Source organism: Hyperolius riggenbachi, chromosome 8, assembly GCF_040937935.1.
Source record: "Hyperolius riggenbachi isolate aHypRig1 chromosome 8, aHypRig1.pri, whole genome shotgun sequence".
Lineage (NCBI taxonomy): Eukaryota > Metazoa > Chordata > Amphibia > Anura > Hyperoliidae > Hyperolius > Hyperolius riggenbachi.
Genome location: NC_090653.1, coordinates 198059501 through 198072685, shown reverse-complemented (window position 1 = coordinate 198072685; position 13185 = coordinate 198059501). Strand labels below are relative to the sequence as shown.

The following is a 13185-nucleotide window of genomic DNA, read 5'->3' as shown; positions in this document are numbered from 1 at the left end:
ATCTGACGTCGGATCTGCGGGCGATCTATTGGCGTGGGTGGGTGATCAGATTGCCCGCAAGGGGCAGCTTAGGGGCTGATTGATGGGTGGCAGTGACAGGGGATGATTGATGGGTGATTGACAGGTGATTGACAGGAGGTGATCAGTGGGTTATTACAGGGATGATGGAGGCATACAGTACACAGGGGGGGGGGGGGGGGCTGGGGAGAATCTGAGGGGTGGAGGGGGGGGGTAATCAAGAGGGAGCAGGGGGCAGTTTAGGGAATAAAAGAAAATAGTGTCGACAGATGGTGACAGGGAGTGATTGATGGGTGATTAGGGGGGTGATTGGGTGCAAACAGGGGTCTGGGGGTGGGCAGGGGGGGGGGGGGGGTCTGAGGGGTGCTATGGGCGATCAGGGGGCAGGGGGGGGATCAGTGTGCTTGGGTGCAGACTAGGGTGGCTGCAGCCTGCTCTGGTAGTCCCTCGGACACTGGGACCACCAGGGCAGGAGGCAGCCTGTATAATAGGCTTTGTATACATTACAAAGCCTATTATACGCAATAATCGGCGGAGATTTCTATTCCTTCGCCCGCCGGCGCTGCTAAGTGGCCGGCGAGCTGGAGGCTAAAACCCTGGCCATCGATCCCCGGTGGAGGATCGCGTCACGGATGACGCGATCGCTCCGCCCATGCCCCTACAAGGACCGCCGCCTCTGTGCATGCGGTGGTCCTTGCGGGATCCACTTTCTGGCCGCCCCTGTGCAGTGGGCGGTCGGCAAGTGGTTAAATCTGCCTAATTGGTGCTTATTATGCTTGATTGCTGCTCGTTAACATCCACAGGTGTTTTCAATACCTGATCGAAAACACTTGAATGAACCTCTGTTCTTAAGAGTGGTAGTCTTTAAGGGGTTGAATAATTTTGTCAATGAAGAAATCACAAAAAAAACATTTACTACTGTATTGCAAAAACAATTGATGTAATTTTAGTTGCATTTGGTTCTTTAAAAAGTCCTTATAAGATTTCATTCTGAACACAATTACAAATGTACACTAAATTCCCTAAAACCCTTTACAGCATTGGGGGTTGAATAATTTTGAACACAACTGTATATCTTACATATATGGTAACTGATTTTCATACCAGTTACAGTTTATAATATAGATACAACCCTATGGAGATGGCTAGTGTGATCTAAACTGTAGCCGTGAGGTTGCTGCCATCTAGTGGATATTTTTATTTCTTCCACTCACAGAACTATATCGAGAAATAACTTTTTAGTGCGACTTTTAGCTTGACTTTTCTGTCACATCCGTTAGCGCGACCTTAGCACTGCACCAATGTGACCCTAACGTTTAACTACCAACTGACTCATTTTTTAAACCTTCGTTGCATTACTATAGACCCATTTGTATTATGGGCCTATTATATTTGCATAAAAGCTAGTGATTGGCTTCGACAGGATTATGCAACCTTTTGCCTTTATAAACCACCAGTGATTAGCCTAATTTGTTTTATGTCATGTCAGTTAACAAACATCTGTATTGCAAAATAATGAAAGATTGCTGCGCCAATTTTCATATTAAATACTGTCTCTGTATAATACTATCCTGTGTTAGGGATCGCTGCAGGAATGTTCCAGTGGATATCAGTAAAGTCAAAGTTTTTCTGCTGCACTCTCCAATTTATGCAACCTATAACCAGATGCAACTCCACATAGCTTTATACTGTTTGGATTATTCAGAGCTTCCAAAGTGCCCCCCTGTGCTGTGAACAACCACACTTAATAATAATTCTTTTTTTTTTTGTATAGCGCTTTTCTCCTGTTGGACTCAAAGCGCTTATGAGGCAGCCACTAGAGCGCACTCAGTAGGCAGTAGCAGTGTTAGGGAGTCCTGCCCAAAGAACTCCTTACTGAATAGGTGCTGGCTTACTGAACAGGCAGAGACGAGATTCAAACCCTAGTCTCCTGTGTCAGAGGTAGAGCCCTTAACCATTACACTATCCAGCCACTTGGTGTGACAGTCCAGCCCCACAATCTCGTCTAAAAGACGTTAAAAGACTGGTTGCTGGATCGTCAGAAGGTAGTAATGTGAGAGAGTGTGCCAATCCCGTCAAATCTCCTCCCGTTACCAATTAGGGAATAGTCACCTCTGATGGTTGGAAGTACGGTGAACAGACTGACGCTAAAGATTGGTCACAACGCTGTCGCAATATGTAATGTGACAATCACTCACCAATCTCGTATTACTAGGCCACTGTTGCCATGCAGGTCTCGTGCACTAGAGACTTCTGGAGGCAGATTCACTGTGTGCATAGTAAACGGTTAAGATTGGTTGGAGGTGCCCATACATGTGCAATCCTGATTGTATGTACAATGGGTAAACTAAAAATATTGATTTCACGCTGGAAATCGGGCAATTTCACTGCCACCACTCTCCGAATTGTAAGGGCGAAGAGACCCCATTGCTATCATAATATGGCAGCCAGCCCAATCGTGTCCAACATGCTCCAGTCACCGTTCGGGGGAATAGTCACTTCTGAAGGCTTGAAGATTGTGAGCAGTGTGACGTTAAAGAAAGCTTACTGGGTCCATATATGTTGCAATCCCGATCGTATGTACACTCGATAAACTAAAGTTATCGATTTCACACACACAATCCTGTGCTAGCTAATCCTAGAAGGAAGAAAATGGTTATTTGCAACCTAACTAGCAAAACGACACTTTATAAGAAAATAATACAACAATGCGGTAGTATGATTCTCCGGAGGGCAGATCCTTTGTAGCAACAATCAGATGACCAGAACAGGCACAAGACTGAACGATAAAATCCTTAGTTTTATTCTAAAACTACATACACGCAGTATACTTTAATACAAAGATAAATATACCCGTCCGGCAGAACAGATTGGGTTGATAGAAAAAAGGTAGAGAGGAAAAGAAACAGAATGTCTTAATGTACAGTTCAAATACTGTTATTGGTAGTCCATGCGGCAATCGCAAGTCTTTGGTGGAAAGTCCAAGATGGCGATTGCCATGCAGCCAGAGGCCGTTGTAGGAAATAATCCAAGTGATTTTGCCAGTGTCCAGCTGGTTGTCGGTTTATGGTAACTCGATGCAGATTTAGGATGAAGGACCACCTGGGCCCAGTTAAGTTATAGCCCTTCACTCTAGCAAGGAGGAGTGAGGGCAGGGATCACACACCTCTTTGGAATCCTGAGGAGAGCCAGCCCCTTCTCATGGAGACAGAAATATATCTAAAGCGTGATAGGAGTTCTATCTCCAAAACCGTACAGGTTATGTTCTATCTAGTAACATTTTCAGGTTGGTCAGAATTTATCAAAACCAATTATATCAAACTTGAGGGGTCTGAAGTGAATTGTGACCCCAAAATGCATATCTCTGCTTTGGCAGGGTTTACCGTGAATTTGGAAATATCCAATCATGTGGTTTGTTCCGAATTTCATAATCTGGTTCTAAAGGCTGACGCCCATTTGGAAAGTCATATTTATGACAAAAGATTGATTTCATATTTGTGAGGTCACAGAAAGGTTTTCTAACTGGGCAGAAGGCCGGCTGTTTTTGGCAGGATGCTAGCAGGACCCCTGTGACTAGCTCTTTGGCTGCTCTTTTCATGTACAGAACTCTGAGGTAGTGCCTTTTGGCTGCTCTGGACAAAGGTGTCAAAAATACAGACACCATTCTCCCAGAAGCTTGGGTTTTACAATTTATGTCAAGCACATGTCTGACTTCATCTGATGGATGGGCCATATAAACTTTCCAGGAATGCTTGGGAACATCTTTCACACCTAAGTGAAAGGTTCCGTAATTAGAAGCTATCAAAGAGCCAGGGAGAAGAGAAAAAAAAATTGATTTAATAAAATGTCATTTTGGTTATTTGCAATGAAATTTTACGTTTGTGACTTGGCGCACACGCGGTTGTCTCAGGAAGCGTCACACTTGGTGACCAGTGCGTGACCACACTCCCCCATCCATGCATTAGAACTGCTCACCAGATCCACTCCACCATAGAGAATTGTGGGTTATGTGCTTTTGATCATACACTCTTCTCTTTAAACAAGCATGGAGGCCAGCTTTCCACAATACCATTTTATTCCATCCAGAAAATATAAGTACATAAAAACAACACACAGGGAACACCCCACAAGACCTACCATTTTGAAAATTCTTTAACTCTGCGTTATCTAGCCATGACAAACTGGCAAATCAAGTCACTCAGATCCTTTTACTTACACATATTTCCAGTTTCCAACACCTCACCCTCAAGATCTGATTCTTTATTTGTTATCTAATATATCTCAAACCTTTTAATTTGATAATCAATGTGTTTCACTTCACTGGTTTAAAGCCCCACAGTGGACCTTTCCCCCCAATCTCTATGTCGGACTATGTCAAGACAAGGAGAAATATGGCTTTAGCTAGAGGCAGTGGCGTAGCTAGGGTGTATGACACCCGGTGCGAATAATTTACCGACCCCCCCCCCCCCCAAAAAAAAAGCGAAGCAACAAAAAATGGGTGTGGACATGACATCACATGGGTGGGGGTAACTGTAATAGTAAGGCAGTGGGCTAATATAGGTAGCCAGAATAGTTGCCCCCAGCATAGGTTAGATAGGTAGGTGCCCCCAGTATAGGTTAGTTAGGTAGGTGCCTCCAATATAGGTAGCCAGTATAGTTGACACCAGTATAGGCTAGGTAGGTAGGTAGGTGCCCCCAATACAGGTTAGATAGGTAGGTGCTCCAGTGTAGGTTAGATAGGTAGCTGCCCCCCAGTATAGGTTAGATAGGTAGGTGCCCCCCAGCAAAGGTTAGATAGGTAGCTGCCCCCCAGCAAAGGTTAGATAGGTAGCTGCCCCCAGTATAGATTAGATTAGCTAGGTGCCCTCAGTATAGGTTAAATAGGTAGGTGCCCCCCAGTATAGGTTAGATAGGTAGCTGCTGCCCAGTATAGGTTAGATTAGGTAGGTGCCCCCCAGTATAGGTTAGATTAGGTAGGTGCCCCCCAGCAAAGGTTAGATAGGTAGCTGCCCCCCAGTATAGATTAGGTAGGTTCCCCCAGTATAGGTTAGATAGGTAGCTGCCCCAGTATAGGTTAGATAGGAAGCTGCCCCCCAGTATAGGTTAGATTAGGTAGGTGCCCCCAGTATAGGTTAGATAGGTAGGTGCCCCCCAGTATTAGGTAGATGCCCCCCTAATGGAGGGGAGAGCCGCGGGGAGGGCACCCGCACCAGGTGGGGTGACCCCAGCCACCCTAGAGGGGGTGCGCTGTAATGGAGTGGGAGCCGCAGCCGCGAGGAGGGCAGCACGACCTCTCCCTCCCTTCCTCTCCCAGGGCTGCCCTCCGTGGTGCTCCCCCCTCCAGACTGCAGAGAGCAATGCGCAGGAAAGCCTGTACTAAACTACTCACCTACCTGGTTCCAATCGCCGCTCAGTCGCTGCTGGTCTTCTCCTCTCTGTCTGCATATGCTGATATACACGCTGCTTCCCCCACACCCCCGTCACGACGCTAGTGGCTAGAGGCGCCCTCACTGGATCTTGCCCCGCATGGCATCAGCCCCTTTAGATCAAAGTTTCAGACTTTCCAAGTCCCAACACTTTTTTCACTGCCGACCCTACGCTGTGCTGCTGCTCAATGTAATATAAATATTACACGGTTGTATGTGGGCTCCCCAATGCCTGCGCAACTACCAATCTGGCATTATATCAGGCCACTTGGATCAAAGTGTTGGACTAAGTATAAAACCTATGTCCCTTCAGCACCACACCGTGCTGTGTAATTGCGTATTATGGTGGTGTGTGTGCACTGGTGGGCAGAGCTACAATGCATAATGGAAGGGTCGCTTCCTCGCACTAGTGTGAGGAGGTAGAAACCCCACCAGCCCACCCAGCAGCTTAGTGACCACCCCACGCCTGACCCCCACCCCCGCCGTGTGAAAAAAAGGGCACTTAAAGAAAACCTAATATGGGAAATTTAAAAATAACTTATATATATATATATATATATATATATATATATATATATATATATATATATATATATATATATATATATATATATATATATATCCTCGTTCTTCTGCAATTGGCCTCCCTCAAAGAGCCCTCCAGTCCGGGGCAACTGTGCATGCATGCCCCATATATATGCTCCCGCAGCGCTCCCGTCACCAAGAGCATTCTGTACTATTGCACAGGAACAGAAAGTTCCTGTCGACTGGCCCCAACAACTGGAAGATTTTCCGGGGCCGGTTGTGGGCAAATGAGGAGATGGAGTAGGAAAGCGAGGGACCGATGAGCCTGGAGGGGGCTGGAGGAAGCTCCAGGTATGTATAGGTATATGTTTTTTTAATTCCCCATCTCATGTAAACTTTAATGGTGCAGGTGGAGAGCAAGAGGGCCAGAGCTTGTAAATGTATGGCTGCTTCGCTTCCACCAGACCAATTGAATCTGGATGTGCATGGTGAGGGGGGTGTAAAGATTCTTCCACTCCGCCTGCTGCAAAACTACACCCGAACCTGCCACTCTGTGCAGTGTAAACGTCACGGCGGAGCCACCTGACCACAAAAAAAATTTGAAAAAAACTTGGCAAGCTACGTATCAGGGGCGTAACTAGACATCACTGGGCCCCCCTGCAAAACTTTGGATGGGGCCCCCCGCAAAACTTTGGATGGGGCCCCCCACCCCCTCGCTTTCTGCACAGGAAAACTGAGAACCAATGTGTTTTCCCCATGCAGACAAAACACTTAGACTTAAAGGAAACATCAAGCAATCTATGCTACCCCCAAATCTACTTACCCGGGGCTTCCTCCAGCCCCTTGCAGCCGTCAAGTCCCTCGTTGCAGCTCTGTTCCCAGTACATACACACACACACACAGCCATATTATTTTACTACATGAGAGCACATGCTATATGGAGGAACAGCAATGACATGCTAAAAGTAAGATATAGTATTAATGTAACTGTAATGTAAACATTCAGAATGTCACTGATTGATACTGTTATTACAAGAACTTGGACTCAGTATGAGACAACAAGCTCTCAATGAAGAAGCAACAGTAAGACATCAATCTCCACTGAGTCGTAAAAGTATTCAGAGGCCATAAAGTCATTAGCCCATGTGATAAGAATCTAGGAATCCTTTTGCTGAAAAGGGAAAGTCTACAACTTTTTTTTCAAAATGTGACTCCTTTGTTTGTAAGGTTGTACATCAAGTCTTTAGAACTTTGCAGCAGTGAGAGACAGATGTTTTTTTACGAACCCTGGGGAGCAGGGACAGTGTACAAATTCCAAAGTGTGTGTGATTCCTTATCTGTGTGCTGGACACATGCAGTCAACATAACAATGGTGTGAGAGCAGCATACTTTTTTTTTCTCCATGCCCTTAGCTGTCAGTCTCTCAAACTTTCCCCCCACGGGCCCCCTGTGGCATCTGGGCCCCCCTGCGGAGGCTTCCCTTGCAGGGTCTATTGTTAAGCCCCTGCTACGTGTATATATATATATATATATATATATATATATATATATATATATATATATAGCAACCCCAAAGGCACTATTGTTCTTAGTTAGTGATCATATGGCATATACAGAAGCAATAATGGTACATCCAGGATTCTAGCAACTTACCAGTTTTAACAATAGCAGCTTGAGTTTTTTCTATCATAAGAGGTAAATGGGTATTATATAGCAGTGGTGCAAAAGATCAGAGTTACTTTTTATTGTCCATATCTATTTTCAGATAAAGAGCAGCGTTGTTGTTCAGTCTTTCATCTCCAGAATCAAAGAGGTAAACCCAGCTCTTAATGCTTTAGTTTGTGATCGTTTTGATGATGCCCTTCTTGAGGCACAAGCAGTTGATGATCTAGTGACCTCTGCAGAAGAAAATGAAGCAACGCTTCATGAGAAATACCCACTTCTTGGTGTCCCTTTATCTGTTAAAGAAGCATTCTCTTTGCAAGGTGATTCTTTATTTTATTGTCTGCTATAGATGAAATCCTGTATTTTAATAATTTTGTGATAACATTTTTTATGTCTATTAGGCATGCCACAGAGTTCTGGACTTTTGTCTCGACAGTCCTGTCGTTCAACAACGGATGCAACTGTTGTTGCTAGACTGAAGAAAGCTGGAGCAATCCCTCTTGGTGTTACTAACTGCAGTGAACTATGCATGTGGTATGAGTCCAGTAATAATGTATATGGAAAGACAAGGAACCCATACAACCCTCAGCATATAGTAGGGGGAAGTTCTGGTAAGTTGTAATGAGAATATAATCACCAAGGTATTGGAAATGTAGTTATAAAATTGTATTACCTTTTCATGGCTACAAAACTATTTCATTTGGAGAAGTGTCTAAGTCCCAGGGACAATTTAGGGTAATATTTCGTGACACAGGAGAAGGGTGCCAGGAAGGTGAACCTGGAAGTTATCAACAAGATGAAACTGGATTAATTGAAAACTATCATGCACTACAAGAAGAGAAGAGTACATGTTTCCAGGGACATTTGGACTGTGAACCCTCATCAAAAAGAACCAGGGCCGTTCCATGTATTTCAGGGTGGCTATCCACCTTCAACTAACTCCACTGCACTATTACTGCACAAAAGCAAAGGAAACTGGTACCCTTACAATAGAAAAAGGACATAATCGCCTACATAAACATCTGTGAGTACTTTAGAAACCAGAGAAACGCATCTTACCCACTTGTAAGAGACTCATGGTGGAGGCACATTCATGAGACCACCATGAACAAATGTAGAGTTGTTTTCAATTGTAACAAACCATTTAAATCTTGCCCCAGAATATAACCAGCAGAAATCCACTGTACTGTCATTTGTGTCGTAAGGGTCACACTTGCTCAAACATTCTCTCGTCTAGGAGATCTCTGCTGCTCTGGTCCTGGCTGCCTAGCATTCAGCCACTTAAAGCTTCCTCGCGGTCAGTGAAAAAGAATGTGCTGCCCTCCAATGTCACAGACAGCTTTGCAGGATAAAGAATTGCGTGGGTGACAGAAGAGTCCCTTAGACGTTGTTTTACTCTATTAACTACTTCGACATCGCTGGTAAGCATATCTACGCCCCTGTGGACTTTACTTCAGCACCAGGGGCATAGATACACTGTGGCTTACAGCGGCAAGCACCAACCCCCTTGCCTTCCCGTACTCCCTTGACCCCCCCCCCCCCTTGCTTTTCTCGCGATCTACCCTCGTGGCAGAGTAGTGATTAGCAAATGGGAACGTGTTCCCATTCACAGATTAGAGCCCCATTAGTGAATGATCAGTCCGCATCAATATGACGCTAGTCATTCACACATGAAAGTAAAAGACACTATTCTTCACTACTTCCTGTGTACTGTTCTGTAAACAGGATAGTATGGACATCTAGTGGCCCAAAATAAAAATACACCTACAAATGATTACATTAAATAAAAGAAATCCCCAATTTTTAAACCCCTTATTTCCCTATGCACTATAGTTACCTTGTTAAAATATATATATATTTTGTTGTGATACATTTTATACTAGGGACACAAGTTAAACATTGTAATAACCCGGGACAAATGGACAATTAAATCGTGGTGGTTTTATTGTAGCACGTTTTATTTTAAAACTAGAATGGCTGAAAACTGAGACATGATTATTTTTCGTTTTTTTCCTTATTAATACCTTTTAAAATACAGATAAAATAATTCTTAGCAATAAGTACCACCCAAAGAAACCCTAATTTGTGGCAAAAAAAACCCCAGATATATAGATTATTTTGGCGTCATAAGTGGCAATAAAGTTATTGGCGAATGAATAGGAAGAGCGTGATGTGTGTAAATTGCTCTGGTTTTTAAGGGGAAATTTCCATAGAGCGGTCAGGGTAAAAGGAAAGGTGTGCATTTTGATATATAATATCACCCTTCTCCCTGGCAGCACATAGTATGGCGTCCCGGTAATTTAAATCTTTCAGTATGAACATACGGGCAGGAGCACCCGGAGGAGGTATTCTCAGCACAATACGATGAGAATGTTCCAAAATGAACAGGGTGGAGAAAGCCTTGGGCCCAAGTAATTCAATAAGGAGTTTTTCAGCAAATTCTTCCGGGTGAGACCCCTACACTTTTTCAGGAGCCTTACTATGCAGACAGATTGTGGTTCTCCAAGCTGTCTTGCCGCAGCTTAAGGGTTTTTACCTCTTGCTATGTGGCGTTGATGGCTGTCTATACTGGGGTTGGGTTTCATCTTCTGAGCATGCTGATCCAGTTTTCAATATCAGAGACCCACGATCGGAGGTTCTGTAGATCTTGACGGAGGAGGTCAACACCTGCCTTAGCCTCCAGCTTCGTTGTAATAACGGTCAGGCTTCTCTGGCAGCTAGTCATAGCCTCCATAATCTGTGTGAGTGAGGGAGCAGCTGTCTACTCATCAGACATTTCTTGATCCTGACTGCCCAGCCAATACTTCTGCAGTTTTGCCAGTGCCTCAGAGGTACTGCGAGACATTCTCAAGTCTTCTGTGCAGGTGAAGTGTCAGGCAAGCGTTATATGGAGGGGTGAACTGTTTTTAAAGTGAAACCGTGACCAAGAATTGAACTTCATCCCAATCAGTAGCTGATGCCCACTTTTACATGAGAAATCTATTCCTTTTCACAATCATCAGGGGGTTCTATATGGCTGATATTGTGGTGAAACCCCTCCCACAGGAAACTGTGAGGACCATGGTCCTGGCAGTTTCCTGTCTGTGAACCTCGTTGCATTGTGGGAAATAGCTGTTTACAGCTGTTTCCAACTGCCAAAAAAGCAAGAAGCAGCTACTTCTAGTGACATCACCTTCCAGCAGTAAAAATGCCACCATGTGATAAATTTCAGAATGTAAATCAGGGAGAGGAAAGCTTTTACAATTGGTAAACGCTGACTAAATCATTTATACATAATTATTGTAAAAATGAAGCTCTTTTTTTATTACAGTACATTATTTTCACTGGAGTTCCTCTTTAAATAGTGATTTTCAGCCGTTTATAGGATAATTGCCAGGTTCTTGAGCGGCAGCCACATCCTCACTCAATGCGCTTCCAGCCCTGCCCACCTCAGAGGCCATTGGTAGCTCAGTAAGTCTAGTTTCCAGGTGTTTCACTCCCATTGACAACTAAAAATTTGAGTTTTTACATTGGTTCATGTCGACAACTCTTATGCCATGTGTCACCAGTGTTGGGACAGTCCACCTTCTCGTGGTTGGGTACCCTTCTTTCCCTAGGGCCTTTCCAGCTAAACCATGACTCACGGGAAAGTAGAGAATCCCCTGTAAATTCTTAAAACTCACATTTGGCATAAACTAAAAAATACACCATGACTAGTGATTCTGCATGGTTGCATTGGTGTTGCTCTCATTTAAAAAAACAAGAAATGATTATGACTGATTCAAGGGATGTAAGGGTCTGTGATAGTGATGATTCACAAAAGTATGAACGACACGTAAAAACGTACACATAACAGTAATGGTCGGACAGGTAGAAAAGTGTAACGACGCATAAAAATGTACGTGAACGCGAAAGAATTTAAAACAAGCCTGATGCATAAATATGAATGCGAAAAAACGTACGCATAAACTGCAGATAAGTGAAAATGCTATGATATCCTAAAAAGATAAAGATATGCTCAGAATGGTCACTCCCCTTAGGTCCAAATACAGAATAACTTTTCACAACAAAGAACATAGAAAAATGGGGAAATAATGAGGAAAAATGTAATCTCAATGTAAATACACTAGATACATCCTATAAATCATCTCCATAAAAAGCGGATAATACCTCCACTCAATATACACTGACCCCAATCGCTACATAGACCCAACCATGATCAAACACAAAAGGATAAGTCATACTCTCTATTTAAACCTCCTCTGTCAAAAGTTCCTAAACGTATAATCCATCCTGCTTCACATTACAAAAGTGCTATCAATGATTTATGCATCACGCTTGTTTTAAATTCTTTCGCGTTCCCGTACGTTTTTATGCGTCATTTACACTTTTGTACGCGTCCGAACATTATCGTTATGCGTACATTTTTACGCGTAGTTTATACTTTTGTACGCGTACAAGCATTATTGTTATGCATACGTTTTTATGCGTCACGTGACGTTTATACGCATATACGTCCGTTTCCCATCAGGTCAGTTTTTCCTATCTGGCGTAGTTTTAGAGACGTTTTTTCGCTGTGGGAGTGTTTTGACAGTGATTAGATTTTTTGGGATGTACTTCCTGTGTACAGAAGTTCCCCATCAGGTGGTCCTGCCTTTGATTTACTCTCATTGGTCGCTACTCTTGCATCTGCATGATTATTGGTTGATATTTGAATCTGTAGCCATATAAAAGGATGTGTATAATATAAGCACTGTTTGTCAGAATGAGCTTGCAACTTGAAGAAGCATTTCGCTTCGAAACAGTGGGCTGTAGTTGCCTTCAGCCTATTCTTGACGTGATTTTATTGCATGATGAATAAAAGAGCTTCTTTTCACTAAAGTGGTGTTGCTGATACTTGTTTTTTTTAGTACTTTTTAGCATACACTGCAACAAGGCACCCAGTACTACTTAGCACCCACTGCAACTCGACACCTAATACTGCTGAGCACCCACTGCAACTTGGCACCCGGTACTGCTCAGCACTCACTGCAACTTGGCAATTGCTGTTACTTAACACCCAGTACTGCTCAGCACCCACTGCTACTTGGCACTCAGTACTGATCAGCACTCACTTCAACTTGGCACCCAGTACTGCTTAGCATCCACTACAACAGGGCAACCCTGTACTATTTAGCATTTACTACAATTTGGCAACCAGTGCTCCAGTTGCACCCATTGCTACTTAGCACCCAGTACTGTTTAGAACTTGCTGCAAAAAAGTATCCAGTACTACACTATTAACCTATTGCTAGACTCTACTGATTGTTACCAGCCTGCTACTAGTGTCTACCAACCCACTGCTAGAATCTAACTGTCCCTATAAGCCCTATAGTCTACTTATCACTACCTGTTGGCAAGTAGACTCTAACTCTATTACTACCAGCCTGCCACTAGAACCTACCGATCACCACCTGCCTGTCACTAGATTCTACTGATAACTGTTTATGCACCACTAGAATCGATGGACCACTACTTACTCACCACTAGAATCTATGGATTTCTACATACCTGCCAGTAGACTTTCACAATT

At 43.6% G+C, this 13185-nt stretch overlaps 1 protein-coding gene across 1 annotated transcript in view; it reads left to right on the top strand.

The window, feature by feature from the left end:
• The window catches only part of FAAH2 (fatty acid amide hydrolase 2), an 89288-nt gene that overhangs the window by 16017 nt on the left and 60086 nt on the right, over positions 1-13185 (top strand). Inside the window, exons 2-3 of the mRNA XM_068248090.1 lie at positions 7735-7954; positions 8036-8245. Coding sequence (XP_068104191.1) covers positions 7735-7954; positions 8036-8245 — 430 coding nt within the window. The remainder of the gene's footprint in view (positions 1-7734; positions 7955-8035; positions 8246-13185) is intronic.